A 22,621-nucleotide genomic window follows, 5' to 3' on the forward strand; every position below is an offset into this window, starting at 1 on the left:
TACCTTATGAGCTTTTCAAAAGCTTCCTTTTCTTTCCGCAAAGCAGTGAGATAGCGCTGTTCCTCCGTTGAACCTCCGTATATAAGAAAGTAAACCCTGCAAGTTAAGAGATCTCTTTTAGGCTGCAAACACATAATTTTTAATCCCTGGAAGGAAAAGTGTGAAATCAGCAACTCAGAGTGTTCAAATAATAAATATTTGATGGAGAAGAAAAGGTTCCATTAATCACACACTTGCTAAAATCAAGCAGCCTAAACCCCACCTGTTAAAGGTCTCATTACCACATGGCCTTTTTTTTCCTTTCTTCTTTCACCAAAAGGAGGAATGGAGTTTAGGTAAACACTGAAATATAACAAAGAGGGATAGAATAATTCTTTCCTCATAACTATAAACAAATCAGAAAACACAATCTTAGCGGCTTCTCTTTTTTCAATTTTTTCTTTGCACCCCTGCCAAACAATCGTTTAAAAAGTTGGAGAGCAGTTGTAAAAGCCAGCTTACGAAAGTTCATGTTAGTGAAAAGTAAACAAACGAAATCTATATGACCTTTATCTTCACAAGTAACTTCTCAGTTCCTTTTTATTCATGTCTTAACAGAACCAAGCCATCACACATTTTATATAAACACAAGGACAAAGAGGACATATGGATTATATCAAGGGCCTCAAGAAATAATTTGACATATTCTTTTCTCTTAGAAAAGGCCAGCTTTCTCTTGTTTGTTGCTAAGAAGCTGAATGAAGCACCTTTTCTTCACCTTCCATCAGAGATATTTTTCCTTTTTAACCCTCCATTTTTGTTTTGACCTTCATCTTCCTAGATTGCATTTTTTTAAAGGGTGAACATGGAAAAGGCCACTGGCCAATGAGTCCAGAGAACCCCAGCTCTGCCACGAATATATCAAGTGGCCACGGGCAAGTCATTCACCACCTCTGAGCCTGTTTCTCACTGTTGGACTGAGTGGCTGAGCTCCGAAGCCCCTTCCATTTCTGACATTTTGTTTCTAAGCATCACACAGAGTATTCTATTATCAGGCAGCAGAGAACTTGGGTGCACACAAGCTATTCACAGTACTGATCAATGGCAAAGTATGAAAAGTTTATCAGCCTACAATTATTTTACCAGCTTCATCTAATCTCTCTCTTCATCCTATGTTATTTCTGACCCACCTCCTCCATTCATCTCTACTTGGAAGGGTTGCCTTCGTTAAACTGGCTGGAAAGGTTTCTTTTGGCTCTGCTTTTGGTTCAGGCTGAGTTCAGGATATTAATTTTGCTGTTTATTTCCCTCAGATAATTGGAGAGCCAGAACACTATATTCTTGGGGAGGCACCATTTTCTCATCTGATATTTCTGTAGATTTCTCATCTGATAGCTCTTGAAACTCAAGAAAACTTGGTACAATAATTCCCCAAATACTTCAGTTTTATGTGGCTGTAACTTAAGAGTCACTTCTTCAGATTTAAATGAAAGACATTTTTGAATTATGAAATGATTTTGCTGAGTCATAATTACATTAACATGTGGGAGAAGTTAGGATATTGTAAATTTCCTAGGCTTATTCAGAGATGGCACCCTATAGGCTACAATGATGCATTAAGAATATGGCACTGAACAGCAGAAGAGAAGGTTAACAAGAAGGGAGGCACTCCCCCAGATTCCCAGTTTCACTGCAATATTTGGCCTCCTTCTCAGGTGTACTTCCCAGACTGGTTTGAACAGTCAAATGTTTCATAAACTCAGCCAACATCCCAACAAGGCAGCGTTAAAGATCAGAAAGCCTGTGTGCAACTGGTCTATCTGTGCTAAATCCTACAGAACTGTGAAGCTGAAGCCTGTAAGGTGAGAGTTCACCTTCCCTACAACTTGCCTGAGAGGCTTCCCGGGCCGAGTCGCCCTGTAAATTTCAAGCTGACGCACGAAGGTCAGCTCTGCGTCATACAAGACCACGTATCTCGGCTCCACCTCGTGGAGCACGCGTGTCAGAGCGTAGGGATCACTGCAGCCCAGGAGCGGGTGGATGATGGTGAGGGGGTCTTTCAGGATTCCGTAGGCGGCATCGGAGGACACATTCACATCAAACTCCTCGTGCTTAATGTCTTCTGTGCAGCTCTCCGGGCTACTGGTCAGCTCTCTTGGGCTGCCCTCCTCAACACCCGCCTCCCCCTCTAGTTCTTCAGTTCTTCCTATCATCTGAGTTAAAGTCATCCTTGGTTTCTTCTTTCTCAGGGCCTTCTCTTTGGCAGGAGGCCTGTCTTTGTCTCGGAGGTCTTTGGGCCTCTTGTTGGATTTCATGATTCTCTTTGAGTCATCTTCCTTCCTTAACCTCATCCATACATCTTCGGCTTTGCTGTCCTTCTCAAAGGTTTTTCTATAGAGTCTCAACAAGAAGACCTCTGCTCCGACAGTGAGGTACTCTCGCAGCTGGGAACACGTCCTGTCATCACTTGCGCAAATGAGAACTTGTCCTAAAATTAAAAACAGCGTTATGGAGCTATTAGCTCACTTGCTCCCCTCCTCCCTGTGTGCCCCCTCCTCCTGTCCCCCCATCTCACCTCCTTGGTGCTAAAGATAGTTTATAATTTGTTTAACAAGGGTCTCAGATGCTCATCAAAGACTTTCACCTCTCTGCCAGGATCACTTAAATCTTTTGGGTAAAGTTGAAGCCAGAAATATTTAGAGACTTATGAAAATATAGCTGTGGTATAACGGAGGCTTTAAAGGAGCTCTTTTTAATTAACAATCTTCCAGAGGATCTGGAAATACTAAAATAAATTCCAAATGGATTACAAAGTCAAATGTTAAATAATAAATCATAAAAAAAAAGATGACTCTTCTCCATCTCTCCATATGAGGATGATTTTCCGGGCTTAAGAGCAATGGAAGAAATCTCAGAGAAGATTGATATCCATAAACTAAGACTGACTCAATACATAGGAGAATTAACTGTGCATTATAAAAGTAAAGACAGGCTGCTCTCAAGCCTTTTGAGATGGACCGCATTCTGTCTACAGAATGTTCTCTCTCTAGATAAATTCATTTCTAATCTTAAAAAAGAGCTAAAGACAAAATATAACTTTATACAACTATGATAAATGTTAGTATCTTCAAAGTATAAAAAGCTGATACAAACTAAGGACATACCTTAAACCAGCAAAGGAAACTAGCACAATTCACAAAGGAAGAAATGCATCTGAGAAAATACTGAGTTCCCTAAACATCAAAATGTCTAACTAGAGAAATATTTTTCTCCAATCAAATTAATAAAACTGTTATATGTATGTGATACATGCAGATATACACAAATATATACAGCATCTTCAGTCAATGCTAGCTAGGTGAAAAAGAGACAAGGTCTTATATTTCCAAAAGAAATGACAATTGATAAAAAAAAAAAAGGAAAAAAATTTTCTATATATCAATGTGGTAATATGTTTTGAGAACTTTGAAAATGTCAGTATCATTTGACTCATTAATTCTACATCCAGAATTAATCTACACTATAACTTTATAGTGTTATAGCTATACTGTAACAACGTGAAACAAAATATATAGAAGAAAACTAGGAAGGAAATATGTCAGGGTTAACAGTGGCTGCAAGACATAATGTTTCCCCTTTTCTTTTTTCTTTATACTTTTCACTTTGTCTAAGTGGGTATGTATGACTTAGGGTCATAAATCTCAGCACCATATGTTCTATGATAATATCACAGAATACTACTCATATAAGGACTCTGTGCTTGCCTTTATTGATTTATAGGAGTCAAAGTCCCAATAGATAGTCTTTAAAATTTAGTTTTATTTTTTATCTATTTTAAAAACTTAGCTCAGGTTCAGTCTATGGTGCTAATGTTTGAAGAGAGTAGCCCTAAAACTTGGAATTTCTTTAGGGCTAGGCCAATGTTACTCCATAGACCAATTAAGGCTTCTTTGAAAAGACTTGCTGACAACTTAAAACATAAGCCCATTAGCTTTCTCCTTGGGGATTCCAGACTTTAAGCTTTAAAGCCTGGTGAACATATATGTGGAGATTAGCTGCATCTTTTATTTTTTTAAATTGAAGTCTAGTTGATTTATAATGTTGTGTTAATTTCTGCTGTACAGCAAAGTGACTCAGGTATATACATATATACATTCTTTTTAATATTCTTTTCCATTACAGTTTATCACAGGATATTGATTTGAGTTTCCTGTGCTATATAGTAGGACCTTGTTGTTTATCCATTCTATATGTAATAGTTGATTAGCTATATCTTTAAATAGATGTTTTCCCAAGAACTCAACCAGTAAAACAACCTGCTTTCATGAAAATACAATGACTGAACTTGGAGAAAACCATCCAATGAACAGAAAGGAAGCTGTCACTAAGATTTGGGTGATGTGGCACTTATTCTTCTTATTCTGCAGACAAAGTAATAGTGTTAAGTTATTTTTAAAGAGCTAATCAAAAGGACTCATTTGCCAGATTTTGAAGGCCAGTGTCATCATCTCCTTTTTTCCTACCTGGACCACCAAGGACTTCACTCTCCTTATTCTCTGCCTCAATTTCCTTCAAAACTTCTGTGAGTGCTGCCCACTTTGGGTTGCTTTCTAGGACCAGTTCTTTTTTTGTTTCTGTATAGAAATAAACGATAATCTCATTCTAAGTGATAATGTTTATCCATAAAGTATTCCAAAGGCTTTGAAAACAACAAATAACACAGGCATTGTTCTATAAGCCCATTCTTTTGAGCTTCCTTCATAACGCTCTACAGAGAGAATCCAGATTCTTGAGAAGGTCTCCTTATGGTCTAAATGAAGACACTTCAAACCCAGTTTAACACAGGCTCCATAACGCCTTGACAGAAAGTCATATGCATGGTCACTAATAAGAGATGATTACGTGTCAGTTGTCAACTGTGATGTTATACATAAACTGCTACACAAAATAAAGGAATCAGTACAGAATAACAGTTCTTATTATTTCTAAAATCTCCATGATTTTCCTAATGCTGAACACGAGATTAAGGAGACAACAATAAAACTTTTATTTCTGTAAGTACGCAAACGTATTACTAATGTATTTAATTAAGTTTTGAAATAGATCTTTGCACTAGGCAGGACATAAGCATGGTAGCTCAGCTGGTAAAGAGTCCACCTGCAATGCAGGAGACCATGGTTCTATTCCTGGGCTGGGAAAATCTGCTGCAGAAGGGATAGGCTACCCACTCTAGTATTCTTGGGCTTCCTCGGTGGCTCAGCTGGTAAGGAATCTGCCTGCAATGAGGGAGACCTGGGTTCGATTCTTGGGTTGGGAAGAAGATCCCCTGGAGAAGGGAAAGGCTACCCACTCCAGCATTCTGGCCTGGAGAATTCCATGGGCTGTACAGTGGCCAAGAGTCGGACACGGCTGAGCGACTTCCACTTTCATGTCTTAAAAAGCCAACAATATTCACTATATATTTATTATAATAGTTATAGATAAGTGTGAAATAGAATCCATTATTTGCCTCATTCTAGTACCTCTGTTTCCTAAAAGCTAAAAAGAAAATTCTTAAAGAGATGGGAAAACCAGACTACCTGACCTGTCTCTTGAGAAATCTGTATGCAGGTCAGGAAGCAACAGTTAGAATCAGACATGGAACAATGGACTGGTTCCAAACAGGGAAAGGAGTACATCAAGGCTGTATATTGTTACCCTGCTTATTTAACTTATATGCAGAGTACATCATGAGAAATGCTGGGCTGGATGAAGCACAACTGGAATCAAGATTGCCGGGAAAAATATCAATAACCTCAGATATGCAGATGACACCACCGTTATGGCAGAAAGTGAAGAACTAAAGAGCCTCTTGATGAAAGTGAAAGAGGAGAGTGAAAAAGCTGCCTTAAAGCTCAACATTCAGAAAATGAAGATCATGGCATCTGGTCCCATCACTTCATGGCAAATAGATGGGGAAACAGTAGAAACAGTAACAGACTTTATTTTCTTGGGCTTCAAAATCACTGCAGATAGTGACTGCAGCCACAAAATTAAAAGACACTTGCTCCTTGGAAGAAAAGTTATGACCAACCTAGACAGCATATTAAAAAGCAGAGACATTACTTTGCCAACGAAGGTCCGTCTAGTCAAAGCTATGATTTTTCCAGTGGTCATGTATGGATGTCAGAGGTGGACTATAAAGAAAGGTGAATGCCAAAGAATTGATGCTTTTGAACTGTGATGCTGGAGAATATTTTTGAGTCCCTTGGACTGCAAGGAGATCCAACCAATCCATCCTAAAAGAAATCAGTCCTGAATATTCATTGGAAGGACTGATGCTGAAGCTGAAGCTCTAATATTTTGGCCACCTGATGTGAAGAACTGACTCATCTGAAAAGACCCTGATGCTGGGAAAGATTGAAGGTGGGAGGAGGGGATGACAGAGGATGAGATGGTTAGATGGCATCACTGACTCAACGGACATGAGTCTGAGTAAACTCTGGGAGTTGGTGACGGACAGGGAGGCCTGGCGTGCTGCAGTACACGGGGTGGCAAAGAGTCAGACATGACTAAGGGACTGAACTGAACTGAAACGGGATGTTAAAACAGTCCACTAAGACCTTACGTGCCCAAATAGTAATTATTCTGAAGTTAAAAAAAAAAATCAACCATTCTTATGTAGTAGTAAGAATACTTTTGATTGATACTTGGTGTTTGTTATTTGGAATCCCCTGCCAATGAATCCATTCCAAATATTTTTTAACATAGATCACATATGTTACATGTAACAAGTAATTAAATGCAGTCACATATTTTTCACACAGTCGAATGAAATTTAAAGTTATACTGTATCGTGATGAGCATTTCCACACCAAATATAAAGACATGTTTGAAGACTTAATCATACAAGATACCTTGTTCTTCTTTAATCTCCAGTTTTTCAGGAAGTTTGCTTTTTTTACTCATTTTTGCATCTGGAACATGATAAACCCTTGCTCGAGCATTTACAAACATTGAGGTGCTGGAGTCAAGAAAGAGCCAACCTAACATAAAAAGTTAAGCGGAAAACAAAAAAGCCTTCAATTTATGGTTAACTTCAGAGACTCTCTGAAGGTCACATGACCTGTATATCAACCAGTCACCAGCTTATTCATCTCCCAACCACACCTCCCTTGTTATGGTCTCTGTCACTGGCTAGACTGGCGGTTTTCAAAGTGTGGCCTACAGATCCCTGGGGGTTCCCAAGATGTTTTCAGGGGGATGGTCTGTGACCTCAAAACTACTCTCATACTAATACTGTTACTGAATTTCCCCCACTATGTTGACGTTTCTAATGATGGTGCAAAAGCATCGGTGGGTTATGCTGCTGGTGCCCAAGCACAGATGAAGGCAGTGGACCCAAAGTTCACTAGCAATCAATGTATTCTTCAACACTGTGCATTTGTAGTTTATGACTCAAGAAAGTCCTTGGTGAAGCAATAAGAAAGATTAATTTCATTAAATCTTGGCCCCAGGGGCCCCTGGGCGACACTTTAAAAATCACTGGTCTTGCCAGACAGTGAGAAAGGTCACAGTAGTGAGGCAAGAATGTGACTGGTAGAAAATCCAGTTGGTGGACAGTGGCATATGTATGCTTCTCTACAAATCTCTTCTCATTCTTTGGCTAATGAAACTCCATATTCCCTTGGCGTTTCTTTGGGGAAATGAATTTTAAGTTCATAACAACTAAACTTTCAGAATACCACCTATTTCTAAGCTGGGGACTGCCTGTGATATATGGTCTTTTCTAGAAATAAAACTGCCTGGAATGGATATGAATATTTATTAATATACAGGGCAGAAGTTAAGTAGGTAGAAACATCAGCTATCAATAAAATCTACATCCTTGTGCTATGAACATAAAACATAATTTGACATCTCAGTGTATCATGTAGTTGAATATAGCACTCTGCACACCTGACTCCCCAACAAAATCTACTACTTCATTCAAATCAGTTCCTAGAATAATATTAGTATTTTTATCTCCCACCTGAATTCTGACCGAATGCCTTCTCTGTTGCTCTGAGAGATTCCAGAAGATTAAGAAATGTGATGCAATCATACTGAGAGAGATACTGCAGCAGGGTTCGTAGTATCTTCAAATCCTGAACCAAGGATTTAGTCTTGGCTCCAAGCTGGTGCCACAAAGGATCTAAGTAATGGCGAATTGTCTAAAACAAGAATAAAATACTGCTAAGAGATACTTAATATAGCTATTATTAATACAAATGACACTTGCAACAAACATTATCCCTTGTATACCTAAAAATGGTTAAAATTGTAAATTTTGTTATGTAAGCTTTATCACAATGGTTTTAAAAAATAAAAACAAAAAACATTATTTCCCAAGGAAGTGGACAGAAAATTTAAGTTCATAAGACTGTTCTAATTAGAATGTTTAATTTTTCAAATGTAAAGCAGAGTGTCATCACTACAATCTTTATGATCAGATACAGTCAATTCATAATTACCCGCATTTACATTATTAGGAGACAAAGGTCCTGATAAACATCAGATACTCAATTATTCACTTTTATGCAGAAGCAAAGCAAGTAATTCAGATACATTTAACTTCTGCCAAGTCCTGTATGGATAGAGATGTGAGAGCCAGCTGGATGATGAGGGAGAAGACATAATCCAGGGAAACTACTTGTATCAAATTAGTATCAGCAGACCACAGTTTGCTGCTGTAAAAGATGTGCTTATTATTATTTTTAAGTGTGATTCAAGGATGAGAAAATATTTGTTAACAACCAACTAAATCTGAATACTTTTTAAGATCCTAAAAAACTGTCTAAAACACAGAACAGCTTTATGTATATACTATGTAGGTATCTATACATCCACAGCTATATATATGCATGTCTCCTTCACAAGCTGATTCTGTAACTAAAAGGGATAATGCAGCATGCTTCAGAAGCAGTTTCACTACATGGCATCTTATCTAACACATTCAATACTGAACGGAAGCAATATTTAGAAGACCGAATAATCTACTGTCCAAACTGGAACTCTTGTGCAAATGAAATGACACTATTAATAATTACTCCAGGACAACAGGCAGACACTGTGACTGTCCTAGATAAACTGGGACATATAAGTCTTTTGTATACCATCTTTTGTAAAAATCTTTTCTAAAACCATTAACAAAACTTAAATTTTCTAACAAATGCAAATAATGCCTATATTTTGTCTTGGTTATGAGATGAATACGTAAAACAATACTTTGACTTTCACTGGCCAGGGGATGATTTACAGAAATTTAGTGCAAAGCATATCTGGCTATATTTTGTTTTTCTAGGGACATATACGGGGGCTTCCCTGGTAGCTCACTGGTAAAGAATGTGCCTGCAATGCAGGAGACCCGGGTTTAATCCCTGGGTTGGAAGATTCCCTGTAGAGGAAATGGGTACCCACACCAGTATTCTTGCCTAGGAAATGTCATGGACAGAGAAGCCTGGCGGACTACACTCCATGGGGTAACAAGAGTCAGACACAACTTAGTGACTAAACCACCACCACACAGATATATGTACCATCAGAAGAATGTGAGAGGTGTTTTTGGTATACTAGGCCCTAAATTAAAATAAATTTTAAAAACGGAGGCACAAAACACATGGAATGGCTTTTATGCATCATTATTTCACAGTAAAAAGACTTTTTGGAAGAATCAGAAAAATAAGGACTTAAATTTTTCCCTTTTAAAAATCACTATGCATTATTTTTAGTGACAAAGAGATTGATTCAGAGTTTGAAAGATAAGAACTTGTTCTACAAAAATATGAAAAAAAGCTGCCTGGAATTTTTTTAGCTTTTTCTAGACATACAATTTGATCTTAGACATTTATGTACATTATGTGTATTAATATTAATCTATGATGAAAAAATTAGTTGAAATAAACATTCTTAGACTACAGTCTTACCATTTTCTCACTTCAGAATGTAATTTTAAGACAGAGCAAGTTTCACATTCCTCAGTAATCAAAACTCATCCAAATTATTTTTATTCCAAATAAGAGATCATAATAAATTATGAAGCCTTCTTATGTATACTCTTCTACCTGTAGATATTCAAATGTTGTCATTTCAGAGCAAAAGGTTATTCATTGTTCTCTTGGAGTGAAAGTTTAGTCGCTCAAGTTGTATCCGACTCTCTGCCACCCCATGGATTGTAGACTACCAGGCTCCTCTCTCCATGGGATTTTCCAGGCGAGAGTACTGGAGTGGGTTGCCATTCCCTTCTCCAGAGGATCTTCCCAACCCAGGGATCGAACCCGGGTCTCTCACATTGTAGGCAGACACTTTATCGTCTGAGACACCAGGAAAGTTCTCTTACACATGCTCTCTTACATATACTCAAAAAAAAAGAGACAGTCACTGTATAACTGCAAAAATCAGAATTATGCTTAGATGCTAATCAATGTATTCGACTACAAATTACTTTCCAGTAAACCAAAGAAGATATACTTTAAATCACCTCCAACCTAATTTTAAAATGACAACAAATTCCTACTGAGAACATTATAAATATTAAAATAACTTGCATACTTAAAAATTACAACATCACAAACAGTGCTTAAAAAGGAAGAGAAATAGAGTACCTTGTCAAAAGGTTTTCCAATAGCATTTTCTAAAGATAAATCTTCAACTTCAAGCGACGGGTTATGGCATTTTAATTCCTTTAAACAGGCATTTAAAATGTCCAGAATAGCAGTCTGTATAGCAAGCATGGCAGGTGTCATAGAAACATGAATTTCTACAACTTCGGGTTTATGCAGTTCTAAAAACGAGTTTACTGCTACATGGAACCTAAAAAGACAAACATTTAAAAAATATTTTCTAGAGCTGTAAGAGCCCTGTGTTTCCGGTCTCAGTTTAATCCTCTAACAGCTTTTTGTAAATGGACTGTAAGAAGATCAAACCAGTCAATTCTAAAGGAAATCAGTCCTGAATATTCATTGGAAGAACTAATGCTGAAGCTGAAAATCCAATACTTTGGACACCTGATGTGAAGAACTAACTCATTTGAAAAGACCCTAATGCTTGGAAAGATTAAGGGCAGAAGGGGAAGGAGCAGGAGAGAATGATGGCATCATCGACTCAATAGACATGGATTTGAGCAAATAGGCATCATCGACTCAATAGACAAGGATTTGAGCAAACTCTGGGAGATAGTGAAGGGCAGGGAAGCCTGGTGTGCTGCAGACCACCGGCTCACAAAGAGTCAGACATCACTGAGTGACCAAACAGCAACAAATGTAATTAAGAAGCAAAATGGAAAGCCAGGTGACAATGTTTTCAGGATTACTTTTAATCATATGAAAGTGAATTCACTCAGTCATGTCTGACTCTTTGCAACCCCGTAGACTGTAACCTACCAGGCTCCTCTATCCATGGGATTCTCCAGGCAAGAATATTGAAGTGGGTTGCCATTTCCTTCTCCAGGGGATCTTCCCGACCCAGGGATTGAACCCGGGTCTCTCGCATTGCGGGCAGACGCTTTAACGTCTGAGCCAGAAGTATTACTCAGATAAGGCAAGGGTCAGGGACTGAACCCAGGTCTTCTGCACTGCAGGGAGATTCTTTACCATCTGAGGCCCCAGGGAAGCCTTAACATATACATATGCCCACCCTTTTCTAGATTCTTTTCCCACAGGGGTCATTAAAGAGCACTGAGTTCCCTGTGCTATATAGTAGGTCCTTATTAGTTTTCTATTTTATATACAGTAATGTATGCCAATCCCATCTGCCAATTTATCCCACCCTCTTCCCCGCTGCTGATGGATAGTTTTCAAAGTGGAAGTGAGAATCTTAAGCCAGTAAATTTGTAGTTCACCTAATTCTGTTGTACACATGAGCCTCCAGATCCCTAGGGATTTCACTAAATGAACAGGAAAGTGGTGGCCTTGGACTACCGGAAAAATCACTATCAAATCTCTCTTTCTTATTAAAAGAATAACAAATGTGGTGACCATTTATCTATACTTGGGTGCACTGCTATAAACCTGACTAGCATGTGTCAAGTACAGTGACAATAAGTACTACATTAAAGTGTGAAATTAAAGTACAGCAGTTTCTCTTGCAGAAATTGGTCACATAATGCTATCTACCTTGGCCACAGATACAGCTTCCTTACAAAAAGATTTCTCATCACTCTTTCCACGTGACAAAAGCCGGTGTCAAAGGCAACAGCGTTGTCTGTGAAGGCTTTAATAAAACCACGTTTGTTTTTCTGTCGAAAGAGGCGCAAGATGAATGCTTCTTGACAAGACTCGATTATTCTGTGAGCTCTATATACCAAGATGCCTGAGGGGGGAAAAAAATCATAATTTAGAGTGCACAAAAGACATGTCATTTTTATGCTTGCTTTCACTTATTCATCACAGTTTTCCTGAATGCCTTATTTGAGCATAGGCAAGCTATTCTAGGCTGAGGATACAGCCACAAACAAAACACGAAAAGCTGTCCTGTGGCATTTACAATAAGTCATATAAGTAAGTAAGACATTTAGTTGTTATAAGGGATAAGTGCTGAGGGAAAAAAGTGAATCAGAGGAAGACAAGGAGTATGTGTAAGAGATGGTGATTTGCAATTTTCTTACTTAATCTTAAAAAAAAAATTGTAGTTGATATACAATATTATAATTACAGGCATATAATACAGTGATTCACAATTTTGAAAGGTTATATTCCATTTATAGCTATCATAGAATATTGGCTATATTGCCCATGTTGTACAATATATCCTTGTGGCTTATTTTATATATAATAGTTATATTTTACTAATTCTTTACCCCAATATTGCCCCCTCTTTCCCTCTCCCCTCTGGTAACACTCATATGTTCTTTTTTTTTTTTTTTCACTGCACTCTGAGGTGTGTGGAACTTCTTTGACCAGGGGTGGAACCCATGACCCCTGCAGTGGAAGCATGGAGTCTTAACCACTGGACAGTCCACGAATTTGTTCTTTGTATCTGCAAGTTTGCTTCTTTTTTGGTCATATTCACTAGTTTGTTGTATTTTTTAGGATTTGCAATTTCAGATAGGGTACGCCTCAATGAGGTCTTAAGTGAGTAAAGGCTGGATGGAGATGAGAGGGTGAGCCTTGTGACCATGTGGGCCAAAAGAGTTCCAGCTGAAGAAGGGTAAGAGCAAAGGCCCTGAGGTGGGGTGTGTCTGACCTGGTGGAGGAAGCATTTCTCAAAGTCAAGTGGGCCATTTGTTCTTTTATCTGTGAATCAGATGTGAACTTTGCAAAATAGCTGCCTTTCAGAAGTATGGAGAACATCTGCTTCACTTATTATAAGAATTCAACTTTCAGAATCAGAGTATATTCTACTGAAAGATAAATTAATCTATTTGAAATAAAAATCTAAAAAAAATGTTTAAACATCTGTTTTGTGGGGTGGATGTGACAATGACACCTCTGAATTGCAAAAACAAGGATATACACGTTCCTTTAATTAGAAAAAGAGAGTTCTGGACCAGATGATTTCTCATGTGCGTATACCACATACACACGCCTCTGTGGTGCAGTAGGATTCGTGGGGAATTAGAGACGTGAACTGACACAGTGCACAGATGTCAATCATTCTATGACAATTCTCGCCTTTTAGACCTAAACCAAGCCAGGTACCGTATATATTTGCTGTAAACTCACTGGCATGTTTTTGCTCCCATTCTTACCACTCCTGAGATCTGGAAAAATGACTATAGTAACCCATGACTCCCAGTAGTTCAACAGACTCAATTCAGATTCTACTATTTTAGTATTTAAATTTAGATTGAGGTAGATGGAGCTGAAATTTATTCTAGCCAAGCAAACTGCTTTTCAAAGACCGTAAAAATAAATAGCTAAGTAGGAATTTGTAGACAAAGGATTTTCAAGAGCACCAGTAAATGTTGTTGTTGTTTAGTTGTCCAGTGGTGTCTGACTCTTTTGCAATCCATGGATTGCGATTTTCCAGGTAAGAATACTGGAGTGGGTTGCCACTTCTTTTTTCCAGGGGAAGCCCACACCAGTATATGTGCACAGCTAATCTACTACTCAGAAAATACTCAGTACCTAGCAGGTGGGTTTTTCCAAGTATGCTTCTGGGCCACAGTTGTGGGCCTGGATGAAACAGGACACGAAAGTTAGAAATAATAAAAATAGACTTCTAAAGAAAAGGTGAATCTCAAGGTAAGAAAATGGTGTGCTCCAAAAGGTTGTCATTCTTTTGGAAGCCCGAAGAAGGAGGGAGAAGAGAAGTATATTCTATCCCAGCCCTAAGCACTGGGCTTAGGTATTTTTACAGATTTTTATTTCATTTAATCCTCACAATAACTCTATGGGGTAGGTATTACTATAGAGACCAGGAACTTGACCATGGTCACCCTACAAGTAAATGGAGGCCAAAGGTTCCAAATCATGAGTGTCTGGTATATTCTTCCTACTAGGTGACATCATCTGAGGACCATGCACCCCTCCCCCTTAAAAAAGTATAAGTAAGTTAGGTTTCCGGGTGCGATTCTAGTGCCACATTTTTGCATCTCATTTTGCTGCACTGTAATTATTTCTTTACACCTATCTCCTCCTGCTTGGGCACAAGATCATTATAAGAAGTAATCAGACAGTGCTTACTATGTGCTATGCATAATGCAAAGAATTTCATACACCTGATGTCAGTTCACCCTCACAATAATCCTAAGAGAAAGGAGAGAAAACTGAGCCATACAGAAATGGAGAAACTTGCCCAAGGTCACACAGCTGGCACCTGGTGACGGTGAGCTCAAACCCAGAGGTCGCCTGACTCAGGAGAGCACCCTGCCATCTTGTCATCTTTGTCTTCAGCACCGATCTCATTCCTGCCAAATAAGGGACCACCGGCAGGTGATCTTTACTAATATTTAATGTTAAAAATGACATACAGTCTGAATGACAATAAAGCTGAATTACAGCACTGGGTATGCAAATCTAACATGTAACTTTTTTTTTCCTTTAAGTTTACCAAGGAAAGTGTGTTCTGAGGTCTGTTTAGAGATGTCAGGATATGCTTTAACAATGAAAGGATCCTCTTTCCCTGTATGTTTGAAAGTATAATCTGGGGAGATATTTTCACAGTTCTCCCACTACTGAGAAGTCATGTTGGCAGGGATGCCTAGGGTGGGTGCAGTGATGCTAAGAGCTAGTGACAGGAACAAGTTTTGCCTGGTGCATTCAGGACTTCCCAGGGGGTTACATGCTCCTAGGACACTGGTCTGTAACAGCTGTGTTGAAAGCTTCTACAGGGGCTGGGAGAATGTGGGGGATAGACGATGATCCCAGGGGTTGCAGCATTTGAAAGGATTCATTTCTTTGGATCATTTGCATTCTATTCAGCCAAGGAGCAGTAACAGCTCCAGCTTCATTATTGGCTGGGAATCAATCAGAAATGGGAATGGCATTTTAATTAGGAACCACCTATAAACTACAGTTTGCGTAGTCCTTCGACTCAGATTGCTTTCTGCCTAATCAGGTTGAACTGTTACTGGGAGTCACAGAGTAATACTGACATCTAGTGGTCATTCCAATACTTTTTTCCATTTTATCAACTTAAGTAAAGCTACATTTATAAGACACCAACAAGCAGTAACGGAGAAGGCAATGTCACCCCACTCCAGTACTCTTGCCTGGAAAATCCATGGACAGAGGAGCCTGGTAGGCTGCAGCCCATGGGGTCACTAAGAGTCAGACACGACTGAGCGACTTCATTTTCACTTTTCACTTTCATGCACTGGAGAAGGAAATGGCAACCCACTCCAGTGCTCTTGCCTGGAGAATCCCAGGGATGGGGAAGCCTAGTGGGCGCCGTCTATGGCGTCGCCCAGAGTCGGACACGACTGAAGTGACTTAGCAGCAGCAGCAACAAGCAGTAAAATATTTTATTACAATGTATGAAGATTTGGGGCCATACAAAGCTTTTTTTTTTTTTTGCTATTATCTATTATTTATTATGTACCATGTACTGCACTAAGCAAGTATATTTATTTTACCTCATTTAGTCCTTATGATAACTTCACAAGGCACTGTTTTCTCAACGTAAGCAATGAGACAACTGAGACTTGTGAAAATTAAGTAACTCGCTTGTAAGCAGTGGCGTTACCTTTCAAAGTCAAGCGAGTCTGACCCTAACTGTACAGCCCTGTCATGGCTTATAACTGATACATATAAAAGTACAGCAAAACTTTCCATCAATCAGTTCACTCTGAATCATATAAAACATTGGTTCAGGGCTTCCCTGGTGATTCAGCGGTAAAGAACTTGCCTGCCAATGAAAGAGACGCAATTTCAATCCCTGATCTGGGAAGATCCCACATGTCATGGAGTAACTAAGCCAAGGTACCACAACTAGTAAGCTTGTGCTCTAGAGCCCGGGAGCCACAACTACTGAAGCCCGTGTGCCCCAGAGCCCACGCTCCCCGAGAGAAAACACCACAGTGAGAATCGGCCCCCACACCACAACTACAGGGTAGCCCCTGCTCAGAGCAACTGGAGAAAAGGCCACTCAGCAATGAAAACCCAGCACAGCCAAAAACAAAGACATAAAATTATGAAGTATTACAAATGACATTTCCATTAAAAAGCATTCATTCATACATTTATGCATTAAATATTTCCTGAGGGTCTTCGAGGCTCAGGGCAATGTGTTAGATATAGTAGGAAGGACAATTATGAATTCCAGCACCTCTCTGCCCTTCAGAAGTTCATTAAAGACCACAGCATATACATACATCATTCACCTAACATCTATGTGTTTGGTATCTACTACGTACCAGTTACTAAGCCTGGGATGAAGTTGTTCCTTACTCTTAGGAGGCTTGCCATTTCATGAGTGATACAGACAAACAGGCAAATACAGTGTGGTGTTCTGAAGTTCTCTGACTGGGGAGGACAGGGGTAGGGCCCCTAAATTATCTTTGGGGAAATCAGAAAAGGTTTCCCGAAGGATAAACAACAGTGAAAAATGATTCCATCTCTACATTAATTCTGGCTACCATTAAACCATTCTTCTCAAAATAATTAAGCAACTGCTTAGTTTAATTTCAATCATGGGAGAGAGCTGGGATCAAGATGGTAGAGTTTGAAGACTCTGAGCTCACCACCGTCCCACCCACCACGAACACATCAAAACTACAATGACATACAGAGCAACTCTCTCTCAGAATGACCTGCAGACCAGTAGAATGGCTTTCCTACAACCAAGGCTATGGAGAAAGAACCCCAGGGAGTCTGACAGGAGAGGAGGAAAAGAGATCTCATTGGGACCCACAGCCCCAGGGGGTGGCCCAGAAGATAAGGGAGATCTTGCAGGCTCAGGGATCCTCTCTGAAGAGTGAGGGGTTTGAATCCCACATTGGGTACCAGTGGTCCAGCACGGGGAAGACAAGCCCCTTTGGCTGGTTTGGAAACCGCTGGGGCTTATCAGTGGGCTGCAGAAAACCGAGACTCCACTCTTGAAGAGAGCAAGTATGCAGAGACGTCTCAGCAGAGGCAGCAGACTGAAAGCTGCCTGGTGCTCCAGCTGCCCTGCAGGACCCTGCAGGATCCTGCCGCCCCTCCCACTCTGCCAGCCTGCACCAGGCTCCTGCTCCAGCCCCTCCTGCCCCAGCCCTATCCCCCAACAAGGCAGCTCCACCAGTGCACCCTCAGGGAAGATGCAGTCTTTGCTCTCTTCAGACCCAGCTCTCCCACCAAAAGCACCCATGGGGCACACAGACTGCAAAGGACATGCCCACACAGGGACATGGATTCAAGACTGGGACAGGTAACTGTGTTGCCTAACTTCATAGGGACAATCAGAGAAAGTCAAGTAAAATGAGAATACAGAAGAATATGTTCCAAACAAAAGAGCAAGATAAAATTCTAAGGATAAAACCCTAATGAACAGAGATAAGTAATTTACCTGATAAACAGTTTAAAATAAGAGTCATAAAAATGCTCACTGAAACTGGGAAACTCAGCAGTGGCCACAGGACTGGAAAAGGTCAGTTTTCATTCCAATCCCAAAGAAAGGCAATGCCAAAGAATGCTCAAACTACCGCACACTGCACTCATCTTACATGCTAGTAAAGTAATGCTCAAAAATTCCCCAAGTCAGGCTTCAGCAATACGTGAACCGTGAACTTCCAGATATTCAAGCTGGTTTTAGAAAAGGCAGAGGAACCAGAGATCAAATTGCCAACATTCACTGGATCATCAAAAAAGCAAGAGAGTTCCAGAAAAACATCTATTTGTTTTTTTGACTATGCCAAAGCCTTTGACTGTGTGGATCACAATAAACTGTGGAAAATTCTGAAAGAGATGGGAATACCAGACCACCTGACCTGCCTCCTGAGGAACCTGTATACAGGTCAAGAAGCAACAGTTAGAACTGGACATGGAACAACAGACTGGTTCCAAATAGGAAAAGGAGTATGTCAAGGCTGTATATTGTCACCCTGTTTATTTAACTCATATGCAGAGTACATCATGAGAAACACTGGGCTGGAAGAAGCACAAGCTGGAATCAAGATTGCCGGGAGAAATATCAATAACCTCAGATATGCAGATGACATCACCCTTATGGCAGAAAGTAAAGAAGAACTAAAGAGCCTCTTGATGAAAGTGAAAGAGGAGAGTGACAAATTTGGCTTAAAGCTCAACATTCAGAAAATGAAGATCATGGCATCCGGTCCCATCACTTCATGGCAAATAGATGGGCAAACAGTGGTAACAGTGTCAGACTTTATTTTTTCTGGGCTCCAAAATCACTGCAGATGGTGACTGCAGCCATGAAATTAAAAGATGCTTACTCCTTGGAAAGAAAGTTATGAACAACCTAGACAGCATATTAAAAAGCAGAGACATTACTTTGTCAACAAAGGTCTGTCTAGTCAAGGCTATGGTTTTTCCAGTGGTCATGTATTGATGTGAGAGTTGGGCTATAAAGAAAGCTGAGTGGTGAAGAATTGATGTTTTTGAACTGAGGTGTTGGAGGAGACTCTTGAGAGTCCTTTAGACTGCAAGGAGATCCAACCAGTCCATCCTAAAGGAGATCAGTCCTGGGTGTTCATTGGAAGGACTGATGTTGAAGCTGAAACTCCAATACTTTGGCCACCTGATGCAAAGAGCTGACTCATTTGAAGAGATCCTGGTGCTGGGAAAGATTGAGGGCAGGAAGAGAAGGGGACGACAGAGGATGAGATGGTTGGATGGCATCACCGACTCCATGGACATGGGTTTGGGTGGACTCCAGGAGTTGGTGATGGACAGGGAGGCCAGGAGTGCTGCAGTTCATAGGGTCACAAATAGTCGGACACGACTGAGTGATTGAACTTACTGACTGACTGAACTTGGGAAAAGAACAGAGGAACATAGTGAGAACTTCAACAAAGAACAAAAAAGAGCCAATCAGAACTAAAAAATACAATAAAGTGAAAAATGCTAGAAAGACTAGCATACTAGTCCTAGAAGGACTTAAGCCCTTAAGTAAATTTAAGAACAGTGGAATTATATCAAGGATCTTTTCCAACCATAACAGAAATGAAACTAGAAATCAATACAGGAAGAAAATAGAAAAATACAAACACATGTAGTTAAACAACATGCTACTAAAAAACCAATAGGCCAACAAAGATATCAAATAGGAAGTTAAAAAATTCCTTGATATGAATGAAAACAGAAATTTAACTTTCCAACGTCTATGGGATACACTTAGAGCAGTTCTAAGAGGGAAGTTTAAAGTGATATAGGCCTACCTCAAGAAACAAGAAATTTCTCAAGTAAACATCCTAATTTTCCATTTAAAGGAATTAGAAAAAACCAAACATAGCCCAAAGTCAGCAGAAAGAAGAAAATAAAAACCTGAGTGGAAATAGAGACCAAAAAATCCAAACAATAGAAAAGATCAATAAAACTAAGAGGTTTTTTTTTTAAAGACAAAATTGATCCTTTAGCAAGACTCCTCAAGGCCAAAAAAGGGGAAGGGCCCAAATAAAATTATAAATGAAAGATGCAAACTTACAATTTATATCACAAAAATATAAACAGTCATAAGAGAATACACTAAGAGTTATATGCTAGCAAATTGGACAACCTAGAAGAAATGGATAAACTCCTAGAAACATACAATCTTCAAAGACTGAATCAGAAAAAAATAAAATATCTAACTAGTAATAAAACCAAATCACTAATAAAAAAAATCCAAACAAAGAAAAATCTAGGTCTAGGAATTCCACCCAACATTACAGGAAAAGTAAATACCTATGGTTCTCAAACTATCAAAAAAATCAGAGGATGGAAACACCTCAAAACTCATTCTACCAGGTCAGCATTACTCTGATACCAAAACCAGACAAAGACACTACAAAAAAGAGAAAATATCCCTGACGAACACAGATGCAAAAATCCTCAACAAAATATTAGCAAACTGAATTCAACAATATATAAAAAGCATCACACTTCATGACCAAGTGTGATTTATTCCAGGGATGCAAGGATGGTTCAGTATTGAAACTTGACTTGTGAATACTGAACCATTAACAAAACAAAGGATAAAAATCACATAATCTTCTCAATACAGAAAATGCATTTGACAAAATTCAACATCCATTCATGATAAAAACTCTCAACAAAGTTGGATAGAGAGAACATACCTCAACATAATAAAAGCCATTTATAACAAACCCACAGCTAATGTTATACTCAATGGTGAAAAGCTGAGTTTTTTCTCTAAAATCAGGGACATGACAAGGATGTCCACTTTTCCCACTTCTATTTACATAGTATTAAAAGGCCTGCCCTCAGCAAGCAGACAAGAGAAAGAAATAAAAGGCATCCAAATTGGAAATGAAGAAGTAAAACTATTTCCAGATATATACTATATATAGAAAATGCTAAAAACTCCATCAAAAAACTTTGAGAATACATAAATTAAGTTGTAGGCTACAAGATTAATATACAGAAATCTGTTGTGTTTCTTTACACTAAGTATTAGGTATTGAAAAGAGAAATCAATACAACAATCCCTTTAACAACTTAATCAAAAAGAATAAAATACCTAACAATAAATTTAACCAAGGAGGTGAAAGATCTGATTTCTGAAAACTATGACACTGATGAAAGAAACTGAAGACAAATGAAAATATATTTTGTTAATGAATTGGAAGAATTAATATTGTTAACAGGACCATACTACCTGAAGCTATCTACAGATTTAATGCAATCCAAATCAAAATATCTATGACATTTTTTAAAGAATTAGAACAAATAATTTGATTGGAACCACAAGACTTCAAAGAGCAAAACCAAACAACACTGGAGCTATCACCTTCCTTGAGACTATACTACAAAGCTATAGCAATCAAAACAATATGGTTCTGGCCCCAAACCAGACACAAATATCAATGGAAAAAAATAGAAAGCCCAGAAATAAACTCAAGCACATGGTCAATTAATTAACATCACTTCATGGCAAATAAAAAGGGAAAAAGTTGAAGTAGTGATAGATTTTCTTTTCTTAGTCTCTAAAATCACTGCTGACAGTGATTGCAGTCATGAAATAAAAGACACTTGCTCCTTGGAAGAAAAGCTATGACAAAACTAGATGGTGTATTAAAAAGCAAAAACATCATTTTGTTCACAAAGGTCTGTACAGTCAGATCCATGGTTTTTCCAGTAGTCATGTATGGATGTGAGAGTTGGCCCATAAAGAAAGCTGAGTACTGAAGAGCTGATGCTTTCGAATTGTGGTACTACAGAAGACTCTTGAGAGTCCTTTGGACTGCAAGGAGATCAAACCAGTCAATCCTAAAGGAAATAAATCCTGAATATTTATTGGAAGGACTGACGCTGAAACTGAAGCTCCAATACTTTGGCCGCCTGATGCAAAGAGACGATTCACTGGAAAATACACTTATGATGGGAAAACTGAAGGCGAAAGGAGAAGAGGGCGGCAGAGGACAAGATGGTTGGATGGCATCACCAATTCAAAGGACATGAACTTGAACAAACTCTGGGAGATAATGAAGAACAGGGAAACGGCATGTTGCAGTTCATGGTGTCACAGAGTCGGACGTGACTTAGTGGCTACACAACCACAACAAAATGGGGAAAAGACTCTCTTCAATAAGTGGTGCTGGGCAATCTAGACAGTTACATGCAAAAGAATGAAATCAGAACATTTTTCTCACACTGTATTAAATAAGCTCAAAATGGACTAGAAACCAAAATTTAACCATAAATCTCCTAGGAGAAGACATAGGCAGTAGGCTCTCTGACATCTGTCTTAGCAATACTTTTTGAATCTGTCTCTTTAGGCAAGGGAAACAAAAGCAAAAATAATCAAATGAGCCTACACGAAATTAAAAAGCTTTTGCACAGTGAAAGAAGCCAACCAACAAAATGAAAAAGCAACCTACTGAATGGGAGAAGATATTTGCAAACAATAGTTCCAATAAAAGATTAATATCCAAAATGTATAAAAAATTCATACAACTCAGTATCAAAAAAAGAAAAAAACTTGATTAAAACATGGGCAGAGGACCTGAATTGGCATTTTTCCAACATTGGCCAACAGAGACAAACAATGAGATATCACTTCACACCTCTCAGAATGTCTATTG

At 38.9% G+C, this 22,621-nt stretch overlaps 1 protein-coding gene across 1 annotated transcript in view; it reads right to left on the minus strand.

Annotated features, from left to right (window-relative positions):
- Positions 1-22,621, minus strand: part of ERCC4 (ERCC excision repair 4, endonuclease catalytic subunit) — a 37,566-nt gene that overhangs the window by 11,807 nt on the left and 3,138 nt on the right. The window contains exons 3-9 of the mRNA XM_052635939.1: positions 12,111-12,306; positions 10,602-10,809; positions 7,991-8,171; positions 6,876-7,004; positions 4,503-4,613; positions 1,870-2,467; positions 4-96 (exon numbers count right to left, since the gene is read on the minus strand). Coding sequence (XP_052491899.1) covers positions 4-96; positions 1,870-2,467; positions 4,503-4,613; positions 6,876-7,004; positions 7,991-8,171; positions 10,602-10,809; positions 12,111-12,306 — 1,516 coding nt within the window. The remainder of the gene's footprint in view (positions 1-3; positions 97-1,869; positions 2,468-4,502; positions 4,614-6,875; positions 7,005-7,990; positions 8,172-10,601; positions 10,810-12,110; positions 12,307-22,621) is intronic.

This window comes from Budorcas taxicolor, chromosome 2 (assembly GCF_023091745.1).
Source record: "Budorcas taxicolor isolate Tak-1 chromosome 2, Takin1.1, whole genome shotgun sequence".
In the NCBI taxonomy this organism is placed as follows: domain Eukaryota; kingdom Metazoa; phylum Chordata; class Mammalia; order Artiodactyla; family Bovidae; genus Budorcas; species Budorcas taxicolor.